The sequence below is a fragment of the Miscanthus floridulus genome, chromosome 1 (assembly GCF_019320115.1).
Source record: "Miscanthus floridulus cultivar M001 chromosome 1, ASM1932011v1, whole genome shotgun sequence".
Lineage (NCBI taxonomy): Eukaryota > Viridiplantae > Streptophyta > Magnoliopsida > Poales > Poaceae > Miscanthus > Miscanthus floridulus.
In genome coordinates this window covers 7,144,804-7,166,785 of record NC_089580.1, presented here as the reverse complement: position 1 = coordinate 7,166,785, position 21,982 = coordinate 7,144,804, and the positions used below count along the sequence as shown (strand labels likewise).

The 21,982-nt window shown below is 45.1% G+C and overlaps 1 protein-coding gene and 1 pseudogene across 1 annotated transcript; both read left to right on the top strand.

The window, feature by feature from the left end:
• The first annotated feature begins 1,005 nt into the window (after positions 1–1,005).
• LOC136536812 (chlorophyll a-b binding protein, chloroplastic-like) lies at positions 1,006–2,164 on the top strand. Its single transcript, XM_066528998.1, has 2 exons — positions 1,006–1,202; positions 1,296–2,164. The coding sequence occupies exons 1-2, from the start codon at positions 1,069–1,071 to the stop codon at positions 1,945–1,947; spliced, it is 786 nt and encodes a 261-aa protein (XP_066385095.1). The 5' UTR covers positions 1,006–1,068; the 3' UTR covers positions 1,948–2,164.
• A 15,187-nt stretch (positions 2,165–17,351) lies between these two features.
• On the top strand, positions 17,352–20,674 carry LOC136471981 (transcription termination factor MTERF8, chloroplastic-like; annotated as a pseudogene).
• The last annotated feature ends 1,308 nt before the right edge of the window (positions 20,675–21,982 follow it).

The window sequence follows — 21,982 nt, the reverse complement described above, 5'->3', positions numbered from 1 at the left end:
CTGAGCTGGATGTTCTTACAAAGCACATTGCAGGCATCAAAACCAAGGAGGTGAGAGGAAAGACGGCACATGTTTCGTGCTCGAACCGTGGGCAGTAGAAAATCGAAGAGTGAAATACAAAATGGGTCCTTAATATTTTTTCACACATTCTTATCTAAGTCAACTCTCGAAGTGATCAACTAGCTTCTTCAATTTCTAAGTGATTCATTTGAAATGTGAATTCAAGTCCATGATTTTACCTAGAGTAAACTTAGAATGAACAACCACTTCAAAAGTCGAAGAACTCATATGATTGATTGCTTTGAGAGTTCATGAACCCAAATGAAAATATGAAAAAAAAAACATAGAAATGCACAATGTATTTTACTGAAAATCGAAGCAGAGCTTCTAGGCGGGGGTCCCTTGATGCTTACATATAATTTTAACCTTGCCAGTAGTCAGACTCGTTTAAAGTTAGGACTGGAGCTGCCCTAAGTAGAGTTGGAGACTGGCTATGGTATGGGCAGGAGATACAAAGCAACATCCCGTTCCATGGACGCACACGGAATATCAGATTCCAAGTCCACTCCATTCTGAGTCGATCAGTTTCATCTTTCAGTTTTCACCGCTAGATGCAAGTGCAAGGTGAATGAAGTGTCCCTTTTATCTTTTTTCTGCTTTCGTGCAATTCTCGAAAAGATAATTACGTGTGTGCCAAAGGACGACAGATATTTCAGAACTTCATCGTCACTGCATTTTCACAGGAGGCCAGAAATAGGAGTAACAAACGACGACCGTGATGCCTGAGCTGTTTGGTCCAGACTCTAGATAGCGTTGGATTTGGGCGGGGCGATCTTTGCCTCCACCTGGCAGCCGGCCATTGGGCGCCCCGACGCGCGATATCCAGAGAGGCGCGGCGGCAGCCAATGGCCTGGGCGCGGACGTGGCGCGCCGCGCGTCCACCAGTCGCGCCGCGCACCGTTGAGCCGTCGACCCGTCGTATAAAGATCTCCTCCCCACACCGGCCATTCCCACCACTCAGCTAGCCGAACATTCTCACCACCGGACGGACACACACACAGAACGACGATGGCCGCGTCGGCGCTTCACCAGACCACCAGCTTCCTCGGGCAGGCCCTGGTCTCCCGCCCCGCCACCGGCGCCGATGCCGGCGGCCGCATCACCATGCGCCGCACCGTCAAGAGCGCTCCCCAGAGCATCTGGTACGTGCTCTCTGCTTTGCACTCTTCCCTTGTGTCATCAAATCAGCTCGCTGAGAGTAACTGACATGCATGCATGCATGACCTGCTATGCAGGTACGGCCCTGACCGTCCCAAGTACCTCGGCCCGTTCTCGGAGCAGACGCCGTCATACCTAACCGGCGAGTTCCCCGGCGACTACGGGTGGGACACGGCGGGTCTCTCCGCGGACCCGGAGACGTTCGCGCGGAACCGTGAGCTGGAGGTGATCCACTCGCGGTGGGCGATGCTGGGCGCGCTGGGGTGCGTGTTCCCGGAGATCCTGGCCAAGAACGGGGTCAAGTTCGGCGAGGCCGTGTGGTTCAAGGCGGGGGCGCAGATCTTCTCAGAGGGCGGCCTCGACTACCTGGGCAACCCCAACCTGGTGCACGCGCAGAGCATCCTGGCCATCTGGGCGGTCCAGGTGGTGCTCATGGGCTTCGTCGAGGGCTACCGCGTCGGCGGGGGCCCGCTCGGCGAGGGGCTCGACAAGGTGTACCCGGGCGGCGCGTTCGACCCGCTGGGGCTCGCTGATGACCCAGACACCGCGGCGGAGCTCAAGGTGAAGGAGCTCAAGAACGGCCGCCTCGCCATGTTCTCCATGTTTGGGTTCTTCGTGCAGGCCATCGTCACCGGCAAGGGCCCCATCGAGAACCTCTTCGACCACGTCGCCGACCCCGTCGCCAACAACGCCTGGGCGTACGCCACCAACTTCGTCCCCGGCAACTAAGCTGGTCGAGCGAGCTGAGCAGCGCCATTGCATGCGTGTCGTCAGATCGATCCACCCGTCCGTCCGTCTCCGGCGAGCGAGGTCTCTTGTACTCTACTTGTTTCAGTCGTAGGCCGGCGTGTAGTAGTTGCACGAGATCGATGTAAACTAAGCACAGACGCATGTATCATCAGTGGATGAATCTATCTATCGATGGTCTGTACCATTCATTTTTCAACCAGTCATCGTCACTCCGATTCGTCGCTCCATCGATCGGCCATTGACCTTTTCTGGAGTAGTAACATGAATCCATGACGCAAATATCATCCTGTTTGATTTCCGTTTTACGTTTCTGGTATTCGTGTCTTAGTGGCAGAGGAGACTCCTCTCCCCCATTGTGCATGTGCGAGACTAGGTTGGCAGGTGGTTGCCAAAGCAGAGGCACTTTGGTTAGAGGTGCGTTGTTGACAGAGGCGAGTGTGCACGACAGAGGTGGCATGGAATGTGAATCAGACTTTCCGAATAGAACTCCTAGCCCTTTTTGCTGGGGCAATTATTTTCCATACAAGCATGCATTCATAGTACATAATTACGAATATTGTATACTTGTTTTCAGTCTAAATTAAAAAGGAAACACCGAGGACGTAAATGTATGGTGAAACATTGGTGTGAAACTCAAAAGGTTGGGTGTGAGTTGCCTTTTTGTGATATTTGTGATAGTATGAATTCACGAAAATCCTATGTAGGATTACGAACTGTACCTAGAGTATGTCTCACAAGCTGGTTGACACCGAACTATTCATCTTTATCTTGACTTTGCTCATCTTCAACAATCATGGTGTGTATGATGACATCGTCATGAACTGACATTATTTCTCTTGGTGTCTTTTATCCGAGAGATGGACTAGTCCACGAACAATGGCAAAATGAGATTGAAGAACTCCACCCATTGAGGATATATGCCATCTAAAAGGTAATACCCCATTGTATAACTATTACCTTTAACGGTAAAATTGACCTTTCGAACATCTCCTTCAGCTAGCTTTGCAAACAGACAAGAACAATGAAGAACATTGGTATCATTACATGACTGGTAAACCAAAGAAAACATGTCAAATCCAAATATCTTAAGCAACAACAGCTTCAATGATTATTTTTGGCTCATGCACATGCCCAGTATATTGACCATGCCATGCTGAAGGATGGTTCCTCCAATTCCAATTCATGTAATCCAAAGTACCAAGCATGTGGGAAACCTCTCCACTTCCCGATTGCAAGTAATCTATCAGTGTCATTCTCATTTGGAGATCTAAGATATTCTTATCCAACACTTCAACAAAACCTTGTCAAACCTTCTAAGACTCTCTATGACACTACTTTCACCAATACGATTGTATTGATCAAAAAATCAGTTGGTACTTCATGATTAATCATCATGATTTGTCCTCCATGACTAATCATTAATGTTGCATTAATCTTTTTTGCAAACATGGTAACCCAAGCTGCCCACTTATGACATATATCTCTTTTTTCCACAAAGTATAGGAAGAAATAGAGAACAATCCATGCTAAGGCGCCTGAGCGACAAATAAAAAAAGAAAATATGGATATAGACTGGATTTTTCATAAAACATTCAATGACCGCTTTCTTAGTCCAAATGAATGTAATGACGCCTAGGTACAAATCCACCCATTTGTGAAGCGTGGAGAGATTGCTATTGAAAGGATCAAGATGCCCAAGAGGGGGGTGAATTGGGCTAATTATAAATTTCTTTGCAATAATTAAACTCTACGGTTATCCCAATTAACCCCTTGTGCCTAGAAAGTGTTTCTATTGATCTAACGCACAAAAGTTTAGCACCCTAAGTTCCAATCCTACTCTAGCATGGCAATTCTAGGAATGTAAATGCCAAGAATTGAATTGCTCAAAGTAAAGAGAGAAAGAGGAACGCGGCGATGTTTTACCGAGGTATCGGAGAGTCGCCACTCCCAACTAGTCCTCGTTGGAGCATCCGCGCAAGGGTGTAGCTCCCCCTTGATCCGCGCAAGGATCAAGTGCTCTCTACGGGTTGATTCTTTGACACTCCGTCGCGGTGAATCGCCCACAACCGCTCACAACTTGAGTTGGGTCATCCACAAGCTCCGCCGGATGATCACCAATCTCCCAATCACCACCAAGCCATCTAGGTGATGGCGATCACCAAGAGTAACAAGCACGAATTCTCACTTGACCACGACAAGCCTAATGAGAAGGGTGGATGCACACTTTGGTACTCTTGATCCCACTAATGAGGGCTCTCTTTGGGATTCTCAAATCTCAATCACCTTACTAGGACCTTGCTCTTCTTGGCACTCTCAAGGATGTTTCTCAGCTGTTGAAATGAGCAAAAGTACCTCCACACACGAATGGAGGAAGTATTTATAACATGGGCTGAAAAATGAACCGTTCGCTTGTCTGAATTCTGGAGGAATCTGGATGGTTTGGAGGAATGCTGGATGAATTTGTGAGAGAAAAACACTGTTCCGGATGAAAAAATAAGCGGATCAAGCCGGGTTTAAGGGCACGTGAACGGGGTGACCGGATGCTCTGGTCATGTTGACCGGACGCGTCGGTCAGTTCACCCCGAACTCCAGTGTTTATAGTATGACCGGACGCTAGCCAGCGTCCGGTCGTGATTTTCCCTCTCTGGAACCTTATTGGAGTCGACCGGACGCTGGCCCTCAGCGTCCGGTCACTTGACCTCTCAGCGTCTGGTCGCACCAGACGAAAACACCTTGGTCAAATGAACTGACCGGATCATGAGCCAGCGTCCGGTCACACCGGAGCCAGCGCCCGGTCAGTATTTGACCCTTCATTCACTTTCAACTCTCGATCATATGTGAATGAAGTTTGCTCCAATTGATCTAAGGGCTTTTTAGGAGCTACCTAGTGCTAGGTTTAGCAAGTGTGCACCACACCTAACCCACTAGAGTTATCTAGGTCAAGCTACCCGTCCATACCCCCTTAATAGTACGGCCAAAGCAAAAACAAAGTCCTAAACTACTCTAAGTGTCTCTTCAACTCCAATCGACACTTACAACTAGTCCATCCTTAACCTTGTCGTCCATCCTTTGAAAACCAAAACGATTTCCATCGTAGGGGCATGACCACCATGATAGCTCAATCGATCTCCATTACCATGACCTAACTTAATTGCCTCTGCAAAACACATGTTAGTCATAGTAATCATGTATTGTCATTAATCACCGAAACTCAACTAGGGGCCTAGATGCTTTCAATCTCCCCCTTTTTGGTGATTGATGACAATACTACCTCGAGTATGAGAAAGAGTTGAGGTTTTTGACATGCTTGGTTCATATAAGCTTTTGGCAATAAGAACAAAAATGTTAGGCAAGCTTATATGACCCAAGTCAACATGATGTACTCAAAAGATATGAAATAGGCATGAGTACAAGTGATAAAGCTCATTCGCATCGGAGTAAAACGCGGAAGCAAAAGCAAATGAGCTTAGCACAAGTGATATGACATATAAATAATTCAAAGTAGAGAGCACACATGTCATATATAATGATTACGTAGATATCACTATCACATAAATATAGTTTGATGCATAAAGGTAAACACACAAATGCATAAAAGTGTATCACACATAAAAAACTCCAAATGTAATAGATAGTCTAAGTAAACTAAGCTCCCCCTAAGTCACTCCCCCTAAGACTAACATACTCGATCCCTCTCCCCCTTTGCCGTCAAACACCAAAACCTAAGGGTCGGTCTGCGGGGCTGCAGCGGATGAGTCGGGCGCTAAAGTACGAGGAGCAAGCTAAAATTGAGTACCATCATCATCTGAACCAGAGCTCTGAGCTGTCTGACCCACTGTAGCTGGAAGCAACGCTGAAGCGGTCTAGGTCAGATCAACAACTGGAGTTGTTGTAGACTGTGCAGGTATGACTGGAGCAGCTGGCTCTGATGATGCCACTGAGGAAGGGAGCATCTCTGTAGTCCCGGTAATAGGTGCAACTATAGAAGGACCTGGGACATGCAAATATGGCAGAGTAGACTACCCTGTCAACTCACTGAAAGATGCACCAATGCTCCTGGACACTGTAGACTCTGGCACTAGCAGTGAGGAAGTCTAAGCTGGTGTGAAGCCCGTCTGGAGAGGTGTGAACTTCGGGGCTAACACGGACGAAGCAAACCACTGGGACACATGCTCTGTAGGTGAAGCAAACTGTGCTGGAGGCTGTCCCTGACTCTAAAGCCCACTAGGCTGTAACGTTGGAGTCATAGAAGTGGTGGCAGGCTGACCAAGCTGGGGTGAAGGCTGTGGCGGTGGAACCCCAATAGCTATCACTACATGCTGCATAAATCCAAGGAGCTGTTGCTGCATGAGGAGCTGCTACTGATGCATGGCCTGCTGCTGCTGTATGGCCTACTGCTGCCGCTGAAACTCATCCTGTAGAGTCTGGAACTGTACAAAAGTAGCGGCGGTCTCCTGAGCCTAGCGAGCCTGATCCTGCCTCATCCGCTCAAGTATGGCAAGTAGAGCAGGGTCAGTCTGCGGTGTAGATGGAGCTGAACTAGAGCTACCAGCCTCATGATCATATCGTCGAGGAGGCATCTGAGGAATATCATGGTAGTCCTCATCTGAGCTATCACTGGGGTCGCTCTCGACCATCCCCTCCTGCTGAGCATCTAACTGCTCCTCCTCAATAGCTGCTATGCCCCTGATCATATCATCCTGCTGGGCTACAGTCTCTGGCACCTCTGGACAACAACGCGGCTAACTAGGTGCACTCGGTGTACTATGGCGAATCATCTAAGTCAGGTTATATGCAGGGAACTCTATTGTAGCGCCACTGTACTCAGCTAGTATCTCAGGCGGCCTCACTGTAACTGTCCTATGAATAAGAAACATGATCTAGTGGGCATAGGGCAACTGTTGGTGACCTCTGAACCCCTCAGCAATAGTATCCTCCATCTCAGATAGAAGGAGATCCTAAATATCAAACACTGTCTGCTGCATCAGATAGTTTAGTAGCCACAACTATATGCAAGTCAAGCCCTCGTGATACCCCATCCTCGGAAGCAGTGTCCTCCTCATAATAGCATCAAGCACTCTAGCAGCGGGAGTAAGATCACTGGGTGTCCTGCTAGACCCCTCATCGAATGGCTCTGTGAAGCAGTGGCGGACTAGATCTATAGGGGGCACCATCCCGCCATGAGGATGTCTGGGGGGCACTGTCTGTCCATAGCAAACCTCATATAGCCGAACGGGCTGCTCTTGAAGCTTGAGTATCTCTCTGACCCTAGTGCTCGTTAGCCTATAATCTCTGCCACTGAATGCAAAGTGTATGAATCTATGCTACGGGTCAATCCAGAGAGAAGCATAGAACTGATGGACCCAAGATGGAACATATAAGCCAGTCCGTCCAAGTAAATCTATCAGCCCTGGTAGGTAAGAAAGGTAGGGGCGAATGTGTTCTCTAGCTGCTGCAACAATAGACTCTATGTTGCACACCCTCTGAGATCTGAAAACAGCTTCACTATTAAGATATGCATTGTAGAAGTCATCCTACAGTGGTGTGTAGAATCCCTCTGATGCATGCTCATCTTGCCTCGGCAGAAACCACTGCTCAAAATCCACAAATCTGAGCTGCTGCACCTGCTTGGCCATGGCGGCCCTCAGATCTAGATGAGTCACTGGAGGCGAACCCTGTGGTCTGGGCGGTGGATGAGAACCCCTCCGCTGTGTATCTGCCCTTGGTGTGACTGGAGCACGGGGTACGACCAGAGCGATGAAGCTGTGGCTGAGGTGCCTACTCTGTCTCCTTGGCCTGCTGTCCCTCCTGAGTCTGCTCTGCTGCTTGTGGCTCCTGCTATGACTCACCCTGAGGCTGACTCTCATCCAAGACAACTCGCCATCCCGCAACCATGATAGTCCCAGCTAGACCACCATGATGACGCTCAACCTGCTCTAGTGCGGCCCTCGTAGATGGAGAGAGCTGATCTGCAATAACAACACCACTACGAGAACCTCCTCTCTCAGCATGCTCTGTGGCCTCTGCAACTGCGACTGCTCTAGCTGTGTCTGCATCTGGATACTTCTGTTTCTTTGTTGCAAGTTTCTTCGTCGCCTTGCCTTTTGGATCTATAGGCAAGCGAGACGGGTGTCTCGGATCCTCATCACCGGGACCACCTCCAACATTCTTGACATGAACCATAGGTTGGATCTGAAAAGAACAACTGCCGCTGACAAGAAACAACTGTCAACTATCACTTTCGAGGCTTGGCCTCGATCCGTACTCGTGAGCTTGGCCCCGAGTTGACTGACAACTACAAATAGGACCTCAACGGCATCGACTCGCTGCACGATAGAATAAAGGATAAACAGATAATCTTAATTATTCATCTAAAGATACGAAACCCTAAGAAAACAAGCAATTAGGTATGAAATTGAATCGAGGGCTTGCTACCTAATGAACCGGCGAAATGACGAGAAGAGGAACGGATCGGGGAACCACCGGGTCGGCAACAGGGGGTTAGGGTTGGCGACGCACTGCGATGAATCAGCGAAAAGAGCAGTGGCTAGGGCACCAACGGCGATGAAGCTAGGGCACGGCGGCATGGGAGCTAGGGCACGGCGGCGTAACGGCTGATGAGCGGGAGCGCACGGACGTGAGGAGGCATGGTGGAGCAGCACGGGCTCGCGGCGGCGCTGGCGCAAAGAAGGGCGGCTTAGCCTCAAGAGCTCGGTGGTGGAGCTTGCTGCACGGCGAGCTTACGGAGGCGGTGCCTAGGGCTGCTGCATGGGAGCGGCGGCCCGAAGCAAAGGCGCAGGGGAGGCTTGCGCGTGGCAGTGGTAGTGGTAGCGTGCGGAGGCATGGCGCGGCGGCGTGGAGGCGCAATGGGCGGTGCAGGGAGCGGTGGTGTAGGGTGAGGCGGCCGACGGCAGAGGTTAGCTCGGTGGCTAGGGCGCAATGGCAATGCAGCTTGGGAACTAAGGCGTAGCGGCGAATAGGGTTATATGGGGGTCCCCCACGTGTTAGAAAAGGAAACGGGAAAAGAATCCAGAACGCGCATGTTTTCTACTGATCGGATGCTTCTGTGGCAGCGATCGGACGCTCCGGTGGCAACGACCAGACGCTACCGCCCAGCGTCCAGTCAATTCTAGAGAGGTCCAAATCCCCTGGAATCGTGACCGGACGCGTCTGGTGGACACCGACCGGACGCAGCCAGAGTCCGGTGCAAGCTGTCTCCTTCGTCTTCGATAGACCGGACGCAGAGCCACCATCTAACCGGATGCTAGGAGAACACTGTTTCAGCATTCGGTCACTCCTTCACAGTAGGTTCACCTCCTATGAACTGACCGGATGCTGGACATCAGAGTTCGGTGCAGCGTCCGGTCACTCTTTTTTTCTGCAAATCTTCAAAGTCCTTCGTGCTGCCTGTTCCCAATCAAGTCCCAACTCCAATAAGATCTAAATAAACACCAATTGGGATGGATGTGAGTGACATCTCTCAAACCCTCATGTTTTTCAAAAATATTTTGCCTTAGGCTATTATTCTTTTTATGAAAATAGGCAATAAGAGGGCAATTGAAGTTAAAAGATAAAACAACATTCATGCATATGCAATGCAATACTTGAAGATAAATCTAGTTGCTTGTCAAGTTTGATCCAAGGTTAAGCTTCTTCACACGCTTTATGGCAGTTATCTTAACCATGTTAGACAAGCCCTATATGTATTACCAAAAATTAAACATGTTGCATATTACAATGCAATACAAGGGACAACACAAGCTCATTTTTAGTGAAGTTACTAAAATCAAGAACATTGAGCTCATTCCGCAATCGACAAAAAGTCACCTCATCTAGCGGTTTAGTGAAGATATCCATCAATTGATCCTCACTCCTTACACCTTCTAACGATATATCATTTTTAGCAACATGATCTCTAAGAAAGTGATGACGGATATCTATGTGCTTGGTGCAAGAGTGTTGGACCAGATTATTTGTAAGTTTTACCGTACTTTCATTGTCACACAAAAGAGGTATTTTATCTAAAACTATATCATAGTCTAGCAAAGTTTATTTCATGTAAAGTATTTGTGCACAACAAGCACCCACGGCAATGTATTCCGCTTCAGCGGTGGACAAAGTCACACTATTTTGCTTCTTGGAGGACCAAGACACAAGTGATCTACCAAGCAAATGGCACCCTCCGGATGTGTTTTTTCTATCAACTTTGCACCCGACATAATCTGAATCGGAATAGCCAATTAATTCAAATATAGCTCCTTTGGGATACCAAAGGCCAATGCTTGGTGTGTGCTTAAGATACCTAAGAATTCTTTTTACGGCAATTAAATGAGTTTCCTTAGGATTAGCTTGAAATCTTGCACACATACACACACTAAACATGATGTCGGGCCTAGATGCGGTTAAATATAACAAGCTACCAATCATAGAGCGGTAGATAGTTTGATCAATCGTGTTACCTCCCTCATCTAGGTTGAGATGTCCATTAGTTGGCATTGGTGTCTTAATTGGCTTATATTCATCCATCTTGAATCTCTTGAGAAGATCATTTGTATATTTCTTTTGAGAGATGAAAATCCCTTCTCTCATTTGTTTGATTTGAAAACCAAGAAAGAATGTAAGCTCTCTAATCATTGACATCTCGAACTCCTTTGACATCAATTTACCAAACTCTTTACAAGAATCTTCATTTGATGATCCAAAGATGATATCATCAATATACACTTGACAAATGAAGATATGCCCATCAAGGTTCTTGGTGAATAGTGTGGTGTCGACCTTCCCGATGGTGAAGCCCTTCTCAATGAGGAAGTCCCGAAGGCGCTCATACCAAGCTCTTGGGGCTTGCTTAAGCCCATATAGTGCCTTGTACAATCTATAAACATGGTTAGGATATCTAGGGTCTTCAAATCTAGGAGGTTGATCAACATAGACTAGTTCATTAATAAAGCCATTTAAAAATGCACTTTTCACATCTATTTGATATAGTTTCATTTCATGATGTGATGCATATACAAGGAGGATACGAATGCCTTCTAGTCTTGCAACCGGTGCAAAGGCCTCTCCAAAATCCAATCCTTCAACTTGAGAGAACCTCTTTGCAACTAGTCTTGCCTTGTTCCTCACAACTATGCCTTGATCATCTTGCTTGTTGCGGAACACCCACTTTGTTTTAATGACTCTTGCACCTTTTGGCCGCTCTTCAAGAGTCCAAACTTCATTGCGGGTGAAGTTGCTCAACTCTTCATGCATGACATTTATCCAATCGGGATTTTGAAGAGCTTCTTCTACCTTGGTAGGCTCATAGCAAGAGACAAAAAAGTGATGAGCAATAAATGAAGCAAGTTTTTATGAGCGGGTCATTACACCCTTTGATGGACTCCCTATGATAAGATCTTGTGGATGATCTTATAGTAGAGGTGTATTTCTTCTATTGACCACTTGAGGAGGAGGTTGTGGAGCATCATCTTATGCTTGTACCACCATTTGATCATGGGAGACATGGGTGTCTTCATTTTCTACTCTCCCATCTTTATCATTATCTTGTGGCACACTTGATGAAGAAGGTGGATCAATCACTTGTACATCATCTTTAGGCTTGATGTCTCCAACCGGAATGTTCTTCATAGTCTCCCTCAATGGTTCATCACCTACATCATCAAGATTCTCATGTGCTCCTTAGGAGCCGTTAGATTCATCAAATTTCACATCATATGTTTCTTCAACCAAGCTGGTGGTATGATTAAATACTCTATATGCTTTGGACTTTGATGAGTAACCAACAAGAAAACCAATATCACAACGTCTTTAAAACTTCCCTAGGTGTTGCCGCTTCTTGTAAATGTAGCATTTGCAACCAAGCACCCTAAAGAAAGAGACGTCCGGTTTCTTCCCATTGAGCAACTCATAAGGTGTCTTGCCAAGGAATTTTTGAAGGAATAGGTGGTTGGATGCATAGCATGCGGTGTTGATAGCTTCCGCCCATAGAGCTTTGGGGGTGCTGTACTCATCTAGCATTATTCTTGCAAGAGTGATCAATGTCTGGTTCTCTCTCAACTACACCATTTTGTTGAGGAGTATATGTTGCGGAGACCTCATGCTTGATCCCAACTTTATCACAATAGGCTTCTATGTTTATGTTGTCAAATTTCTTCCCATTGTCACTTCTAATTTTCTTGAGCTTCACTTCAAACTCATTTTGTTCTCTCTTGGCAACCTTCTTGAAGCAAGATGCGACTTTGGATTTGTCATGAAGGAAGAATACCCATATGTATCTTGAATAGTCATCAACAATCACAAGACAAGAAAGATTTCCTCCCAAACTCTTGTATGTTGTTGGTCCAAACAAATCCATGTGAATGAGTTCTAGCACTCTTGTGGTTGACATGAAAGCTTTGGTTGGATGAGTATTTGCAACTTGCTTGCCAGCTTGACATGCACTACAAAGCTTGTCCTTCTCAAACTTCAGATCCTTCAACCCTCTCACCAAGTCATTCATCATTAGCTTCTTGAGTGAGCTCATCCCAACATGAGCAAGTCTTCTATGTCATAGCCACCCAAGTGTTGTTTGGGTGAATAGGCAAGTCTTCAAATTTGTATCTTTGGAGGTGAAGTCCACTAGATATATGTTGTTGTATCTAAATCCTTTAAATATCACTTGATCATCATCTTTCTTAGATACAATAACTTCCTTCTCGGTGAACAAGCATTGGAAGCCAAGATCACACAATTGTCCAACAGATAGCAAGTTGAAACTCAATGAAGCAACATATAGCACATTTGAGATGGAATGATCATTTGATATTGCCATTTTGCCCAATCCTTTGACCTTGCCCTTTGAGTTATCTCCAAATGTGATTCTCTCTTGCCCATCTACTTCTTCATCTAGTGAGGTGAACATACGAGGATCACCAGTCATATGTTGTGTGCAACCACTATCAATAACCTAATGACTTCCACCGGTCTTGTAGTTCACCTACACATAAGAGATCAAGCTTTAGGAACCCAAACTTGTTGAGGACCCTTCACCTTCTCAACAAGTGACTTAGCAACCCAAATTTTCTTAGGCCTATTCTTGTTGAGAGGTCCTAAGAATATGACTTTTATCTTTCCACTAGAATCCTTTCTAAGTATGTAGTGAGCATTAAAGGCAAAAAGGTCTAGCATGCTTAGGCAAGGGTTGTGGTGGTGGAGTTTGGCACTCATGAGCAAAGTGGCCTTCTTGTCCACACTCAAAATACTTCTTTGGCTTTGGCTTTTGTTGTTATTGAGCTTGAGCCTTCTTCTTTTTGTTTGCCATGTACCCAATACCACTTCTATCCATCTTCATGACGGTGTTTATTAGTAGCTCACTTTGAAGATACTTGCCTCTAGTGAACTTGCTCAATCCAATCTTGAGATGCTCTTTCTCCAACTTGAGCTTCTTGTTCTCTTCCTTAAGAGCATCATTGTTTTTCTCTTCCTTGAGCTTCTTGTTTTCTTCTTTGAGCTTCTCATTCTCAAGCATCAACTCATCATCATGAACAAGAGTTTCTAGCACTATAGACTTGGTGGTTTTGTGTTCTTCAAGATCTTTCTTGAGCTTTTTATTGTCATTCTTGAGCTTAACAAACTCATCATAATCATCGGCCTCAACCACTTGCTTGCTCTTGCTACTAGAACTTTGCTCAATGCTCTCATTGATCAAAATATCACATGATGTAGCTATATCAATCTTAACAACATTGTTAGTAGCATCATGTGGCTCATTGAATAAATATTCTTGAGCAATAACAAGATTATCATAATTAATCTTAAGAGTAGTATATTCATCTTTTAGCATATTATGGCTAGTAATGAGCTCTTTATGCATCCTCTTAAGTTTATCATGTTTATCTTTAAGCTCTTTCTTAGAAGATTTGAGCTCCTTGAGTTTAGATGACATAGCTTCATTTGCTTCTCGAAGCTCAACACTAGCCTTTTCGGCTATATCACTTTTAGCTAAAAGAGAATCATTTTTAGCTTCTAGCTTGTCATTCTTAGCTCTAGTCTTTATAATGATATTGGAGTATTTATTTAGCAATTTAACACGATCTTCATAAGAAGGTGATACATGTTCATCATCATCACTATCGCTATCATCATTACTAGCAAGTTCATCACCACTACTCTCATCATCGTTTGATACCTTATGTTCACCCTTGGCCATAAGGCATATGTGTGTAGAGGAAGATGGCGATGGTGGCGGTGAAGATGATGAAGAGTCAATAACAATGGTGGCCACCTTCTCGTTGTCACTATCATCATCGAATGAGCCACTAGACGAATCAATGTCCGTGAGCCATTCATCGATGATGTATGCCTTTCCACTCTTCTTCTTCTTGTGGAAGTCCTTCTTCTTGCCATCTCTCTTCTTGTATGGCTTGTCTTTCTTCTTCTCATCTTCATCACTTGAGTTATCTTTCTTGCCCTTGTTCTTGTTCTTGAACTTGTCTTTGTTGGGCTTTGTGCATTGGTGAGCTAGATGCTCAAGTTCTCCATAATTGTAGCAATCCATCTCGGAGATTGGCTTCCTTCTAGAGCTAGTGAAGAACTTTTTCTTCTTGCCATCAAACTTGATGCCACTCTTATTGAGCTTCTTTAGCATCTTGGTGATTTTTCTCACCATGAGAGCAAGGCTTGCATCATCAACTTCATCATCACTTGAGCTCTCATACTCAAGCCTTGCTTTGCCCTTCTCTTGACTAGCTTTGAATGCTAAGTCCTTTTCTTTCTTCTTGTTAGAGGATGAGCCATCTTAAGGTGTGATGTGCATGTATATCTCATGAGCATTGATCTTTCCCAAGATTTGTGTCGGTGTAGCGGTGAAAAGATCACCTTGATGAATCACGGTCACAATATGCCTATATTTGTCAATGGGAAGGACACTCAAGATCTGTCTTACAACATTGGATGGTTGCATTTGAGTGAGTCCAAGCCCATTGACTTCCTCTACAAGAATATTCAAACGTGAATACATTTTATTAGCACATTCTTTAGGAAGCATCTCAAAAGAGTTAAGCTTTTTCATGACTAGATGATAGCGTTCCTCACGCTCACTCTTTGTTCCCTTATGGAGCGCACAAACGTCCGACCATAGTGCATGGGCATCTTTGTGGTTCCTCACCCGGTTGAACACATCTTTGCAAAGGCCTCTAAATATGGTGTTTCGAGCCTTTACATTCCATTTCTCGTAATTCACATCATCGCCTTATAGGTTAGTAGCATCCCGAGGTTTTGGGAAGCCTTGTGAGGCGGCTCTAAGTATTCCAACATCTAGAGCTTCTAAGTACGCCTCCATGTGAAATTTTCAATATGGAAAATCACCCCCCTCAAAGATAGGAGGAGGTCCATCCCCGTGAGACATCTTTCTCTAGGCGGTTAAGCCTAAATACGTGAGCACATGGCTCCGATACCAATTGAAAGGATCAAGATGCTCAAGAGGGAGGGTGAATTTGGCTAATTCTAAATTTCTTTGCAATAATTAAACTCTACGGTTAGCCCAATTAACCCCTTGTGTCTAGAAAGTGTTTCTATTGATCTAACGCACAAAATTTTAGCACCCTAAGTTCCAATCCTACTCTAGCATGGCAATTCTAGGAATGTAAATGACAAGAAGTGAATTGCTCAAAGTAAATGCTCAAAGTAAAGAGAGAAGGAGGAACGCGGCGATGTTTTGCTGAGGTATCGGAGAGTCGCCACTCCCCACTAGTCCTCGTTGGAGCACCCGTGCAAGGGTGTAGCTCCCCCTTGATCCGCGCAAGGATCAAGTGCTCTCTACGGGTTGATTCTTCGACACTCCGTCGTAGTGAATCACCTACAACCGCTCACAACTTGAGTTGGGTCATCCATAAGCTCCGTCGGATGATCACCAATCTCCCAATCACCACCAAGCCGTCTAGGTGATGGCGATCACCAAGAGTAACAAGCACGAACTCTCACTTGACCGCGACAAACCTAATGAGAAGGGTGGATGCACACTTTGCTACTCTTGATCTCACTAATGAGGGCTCTCTTTGGGATTCTCAAATCTCAATCACCTTACTAGGACCTTGCTCTTCTTGGCACTCTCAAGGATGTTTCTTAGCTATTGAAATGAGCAAAAGTACCTCCACACATGAATGGAGGAAGAATTTATAACATGGGCTGAAAACGAACCGTTATGTGCCTCTGCGGGGTGACCGGACGCTCCGGTCATGTTGACCGGATGCGCCAGTCAGTTCACCCTGAACTCCAGTGTTTATAGTGTGACCGGACGCTGGCCAGCGTCCGGTCGTGATTTTCCCTCTCTAGAACCTTACTGGAGTCGACCGGATGCTGGCCCTCAGCGTCCGGTCACTTGACCTCTCAGCGTCTGGTCGCACCAGACGAAAACACCTTGGTCAAATGAACTGACCGAACCCTGAGCCAGCGTCCGGTCACACCGGAGCCAGCGTCTGGTCAGTATTTGACCCTCCATTCACTTCCAACTCTCGATCATATGTGAATGAAGTTTGCTCCAATGGATCTAAGGGCTTTTTAGGAGCTACCTAGTGCTAGGTTTAGCAAGTGTGCACCACACCCAACCCACTAGACTTATCTAGGTCAAGCTACCCGTCCATACCCCCTTAATAGTACGGTCAAAGAAAAAACAAAGTCCTAAACTACTCTAAGTGTCTCTTCAACTTCAATCGACACTTACAACTAGTCCATCCTTTGAAAACCGAAACGATTTCTATCGTAGGGGCATGACCACCATGATAGCACAATCGATCTCCATTACCATGACTTAACTTAATTTGCCTCTGCAAAACACACGTTAGTCATAGTAATCATGTATTGCCATTAATCACCGAAACCCAACTAGGGGCCTAGATGCTTTTAGCTATTGAGTGTGTTCTTAGCGTAATACAGTTAGGATTAGGCCTATATAATAATAATCATCATCATCAGACAAGGAAGAGGAATGCAATCGAGTTAGATAACTTTATTTCTGGTGGAAAAGGAACAACACAATGAAAAAATATAATGCATGAATCAAGTGAAGAGCACACATATAGAGATAGGTGAAAAATATATCTGTTGGAGACAGAGATTGCAATATAGACATTGAAAGGGTGACAGTTCGAATACAACCGTTGCAAATTATTTGATATAAAATATTTTGTTAAATATTTATCAGTTAAAAATTAAAGCCTTTTCAAAAATACAAACCTAAAACGATGCTGTTTATATACAAATAGAATACTTGTAAACTTGGTAATATTATGTATAAAATACAGCTAAATGGAATATAGGAGGCTGAAATGAGAGTTAGTTTTTTTTTTTTGAGCAACGAAAATGAGAGTTAGGTTGGAAATGAGAGTTGGGCTGGAGTGTGATGAAAAGTGCTGAAATCTGGATGAGGTGCTACGGCCCAAATTGGATGCTTCGGCCTTCGATTGTGGAGTTGCCAAGGGCCCAAGGCTGAAGGCGCAATCTCACTCACCGCAATCCCTCCCGCCGCCGGCCGCTCCCGACGCTATGCTCCGCCTCCGAAATTGCATTCTTCCACATCTACTCTCCTCGTCCCGCGGCTCCACCTCCTGCATCGCCCCCCTCCATCGCCTCCTCTCCGGTTCCGCGCCGCCGCGAGCAACCCCTTCACGGTCGCCGACTACCTCCGTCGCCAGATGCGGCATCTCCGGAGTGCAGGCCCTCAAGGCATCCAAAAGTATCCCCGGCCTCAGGTCTCCCTCGAAGCCCGACGCCGTCCTCGCCTTCCTGGCCGGCTTCGACATCTCCGGCACCGACCTCGCCACCGTTGTCGCCAAAGATCCCAGACTCCTCTGCGCCGACGCGGGGAAGACCCTGTCCCCCCGCGTCGCCGAGCTCCGCAGCCTCGGCCTGTCGAGCCACCAGGTCGTCCAGGTAGTACTCGCCGCCCAGACCGGGTTCCGCAGCCGCTCGCTCCGCCGCAATTTTGAATTCTGGCTTGGGGTCTTCGGCTCCTTCGACGAGCTCTTGCGGTTCGTCAAGATGAACGGCAGCCTCCTCATCGTCAGCCTCGAGAAGGTTGCCAAGCCCAACCTGGCCCTCCTTCAGCGATGCGGGATGTAGATTTCCGATATTCCCAACACTTTCTTGTCCCGGATACTTGTCAGGAGCACTAAGCACCTCCAGGAAACTCTGGCACGCGTTGCCGAGTTGGGAATCCAGCAGGGCTCGTGGGCGTTCCCCTTCGCGTTCACGAGGTTTGCGATCTTCAACCGTGAGAAGCTGGATAGTAAGATACAGCTGTTTGAGAAGCTTGGGTGGTCGAGGGATGATATAGCATCAGCAGTGAGAAAGGCGCCAAATATCCTGAACTTAGCTCCGGAAAGGGTTCATAAAAACTTGGATTTTCTAATGGGTGATGTTGGGTTGCAGATGCCAGAAATTGTGTATCGGCCAGTGTTGCTATTGTATAGTGTGGAGCGTCGGTTGTTGCTGCGTTATTACTTGATGAAATTTCTCAAGGACAGGGGATTGCTGACTTCTAGTTTAAGCTTCAGTACTATTGCATTGATGGGCAATGATAATCTTCTGGGTAAACTTGTGCACCCTCACGAGATGAGTGTCCCAGGTCTTGCTGCTGCTTATGCTTCTAGCTGCACTGGAAAACACCAATGGGAGCTCCTTGGTGACATGACAAAGGGAAAGAGGAAGAGCTAAGACATGTTCTGGTAACTAGTGCTGTATAGAATCTCTTCTAAGGTTTGCCATCCTCATTATTCATTCTTGCAACTTCTTCACATTTTGGTATGAACATCTTTACCGTTACTTCGTTAGTATCTAATGAATGGCAGTGTTCTAGTTCTGAAATTCCATCTAGCTAGATCAGTAGATATATAAAGTGGACTAAAAAGGGTGGTAATGTTTTGGCTATTGAGTTGTTTCCTTTGGTTCTTAACAGTAGATGTTTGTGTGTTCTTTCTACTGTATTTGGGTGGACTTTGTACTGTGCTTTCCTTGTATTTTTAGTTTTTGAAACTGGCTAGTGTTTGAAATTGTCTGTATAATACTAAACTGGAATTCTGGAAATGCTGTTTTTTTTTGGAGCCAAATTGTTAGCGAGATTTGTATTTATTTGGCTTCATATAAAACCAAAGTGAAGCTAGTCATATGCCTTTGGATAGAAGTTCTACAAATTAGAGATTCATGATCATTAGACGTGCGGTGATTTGATTTTCAGTTGGCCTTGGTGCCCATGTGCCATGATGGTGCTGCTGTTGGTTTCCTCTGGACCAAATTTTGCACCTATATTTTTCTTTGGCTTTGTACAAACCATACTTATTTCCTGAATTTTGTCATGTCATGGCAGCTCTGCAAGTTAGAGGTTCATTCTTGATAGACTGGCTGCATGATATAGGGTAAACCTAGTTTTTTTTCTTCCTTTAAACATTATAATCAATTCATCATGGGCTATCCATGTCGTTACTGGGGCTTAGATGACGAAGAGCGTATTTTTGGGCAGCAGGAGTGAGAAGTTGGCCGCGTGCCTCAGGTGCTATGGTGGCATTGTTGTTTTATTCTATTTGGCTTTGTACAAAGCAAATTGAAGTTATACCTAAGCCTCTCTCATCGAATGGCAATTCTGTGAATCCTATTCAAGGTTGTTAGACAAGCTAGATGATTTTTTTTACGCTAAAATGTTTCTTCTGTCGCTCAAACAATATTATCAATTAAACATGACTTGCTGTTTTATAGACCACATACATGAAGAAGGGTATAAATGTGGACAGTAGGAGCAAAGGATGATGAATCATGCCTCAGTGCTGGGATGGGGTTGGTTAAAATACAGGGAATTCTCTTTGTGTGTATGTGTGTTGTAGAACATTTTTTGTTTTATAATATTTTTAAATTGAAAAAGGTTTGCAGCACTAACACCAGATGACCAGGATCTCTGATGCTTGTTGAAGATATATATATTATTATAGTATTATTAAATTTCTTTGGCAGCATTAAAGATAGGTTTGTGTTCAATAGATTTTACTCTTTTGGAAGCTAGCATTGATAGTTTAGGGAAATGACTGTGTATATTATTTATGTATGCACTTTGCATGCACTTCTAGCATTCACTATTCATCCTACAAGTGGGAGTAAAAAAAGAATATTAGGGAATATTTTCTAATGTGTTGTTTACAATGTTTGATGTATCGTAATTTCCCCCCGATTTTCAGTCCGCTTGAGATATAGAACAGCATTTTGTACCCAAAATCCACTATATGATCTAATTTGTATGAATTGTTTTTGCCTTTGCCATGCAAATTGGTAGTGACACTACTAATCTCCTCATTGCATTTCAGGTGACCTAACCTATACGTCAATCATCAAAGGACATTGGGTTTGAGGAACTGTATACACCATGAAAGAGGATAGTACTGCATTTGTGTGACTTTGGGCATTAACTGTTACTTCGGGCTTTGCTTTCACCAGGCTCTCGGGGCAATGTGATTTTTTAATACCTTCTAGGTTACTGTTTGACGGCCACGCTGGTTGAGGAAAAAGGTTCTAAATTTTCTCATTTGTATCCTTCAGTGAAAAGCTCAGATGCGGGTGTGGAATTTTTGCAGAAAGCATTCTGAATTCTGATGCTGCTTTGTATAAGTAGGGATTGCGGTTTCTAACTGCCAACAGACTATGGAACTCCGAGGACCTGCTGCAGTGCATTTTTAGAGTTCTGAACTGAGATTGGGTTGGATTATGAAGTTCTATTAACAAATAGATTGCTGGAGGTCTACTATATTTTTCTACAAAAGGGTCTGGTGATTTCTTTTATATATTTTTTAAATAAAACTACGATCTTTTAGAAAACTAATGCCCCTAAACCAAACTTCCAAACATGTTTTCACCATTTTTTTCCCCAAAAAAGTGCATAAAAACTATGCGTCCACTCGTCTCTATACGCCATCCTAAGATTGGTAGATGGGTACGTCCTCCACAACTACTGAAAGAAAGAATAGCGTTGTTAATTTTTGTATGAAATAAATACAGAAAAATACATGTATTTGGGCTTAGTGTTAATAGCCCCGTTCGACTTGCCGAATCTTTGGCTGAAAAACACTGTTTTTGCTGAAATGTTGTGAGAGAAAAATACTATTCCGGCTGAAAAAAGAAGCCGAACAAACCAGATATAGGGTAAGCCGAACATGGCGATTTGGACCTGACTGCTACGTTGCACCGCAAGAACCCTATTGTGCTCGAAGTATATAGAGGTAATATCTTTTCAGTGTTGGCCTAATTAATGTAGCGTTTATTTAAGAATTACATAGTACAACGTAAATGTTAACAACACGCACGTACACTCACCCCCTATGAACACACGAACGCTAACCAGAATTGAACTAGCAGATCTAGAGATTCACAAAATCACCACGGATGTCTCGCTGTTGACAAAAATCCTAAAATAAATCTAGCAAAATGCGAGCACCTGTGCTAAGTCAAGAACTTAAACCCAGATGAGCAGGTTCCACAGTAAGAAACCCAACCAACCGATCTATGATGAGTTCGCTAATTAGTGTAGCATTTTAGATGCTACTAGTTCAGCTGTTTGTTAACACCGTACATGTCCTTGTGTGAAAGAAATGAAACGGCCCACGCGCGTGCTCTGGCTCTTTGCTCCCGTGGTCCTACTGCACGCCCACCTGCGTTGCTCGCTCCCGCGTCGTCGGGCGTGCCGCCTGCCTCGGCTAGTGCTGGTGGTGCATGCCGTCGTGCGCCTCAGGTCGGTCCTGTAACACCCGTGGTGTTGCATCATTAATCACTTATTAAATTATGTCATGGGCATCATACTTAAATGATATTGCACGTGGTAAAATAGATAGACGAAGCATTGTAACTTAAACGAACCATAAAAACGTAAAACGAAAAGTTAGTTCACGATTTATAACGTTAGCAAGTAAGGTCCGTTCGCTTCGCTGAAAAAACAAGCCGAAACACTGTTCCAGCTGATTTGTTGTGTGAGAAAACACTGTTCCGGCTGAAAAAAAACAAGCTG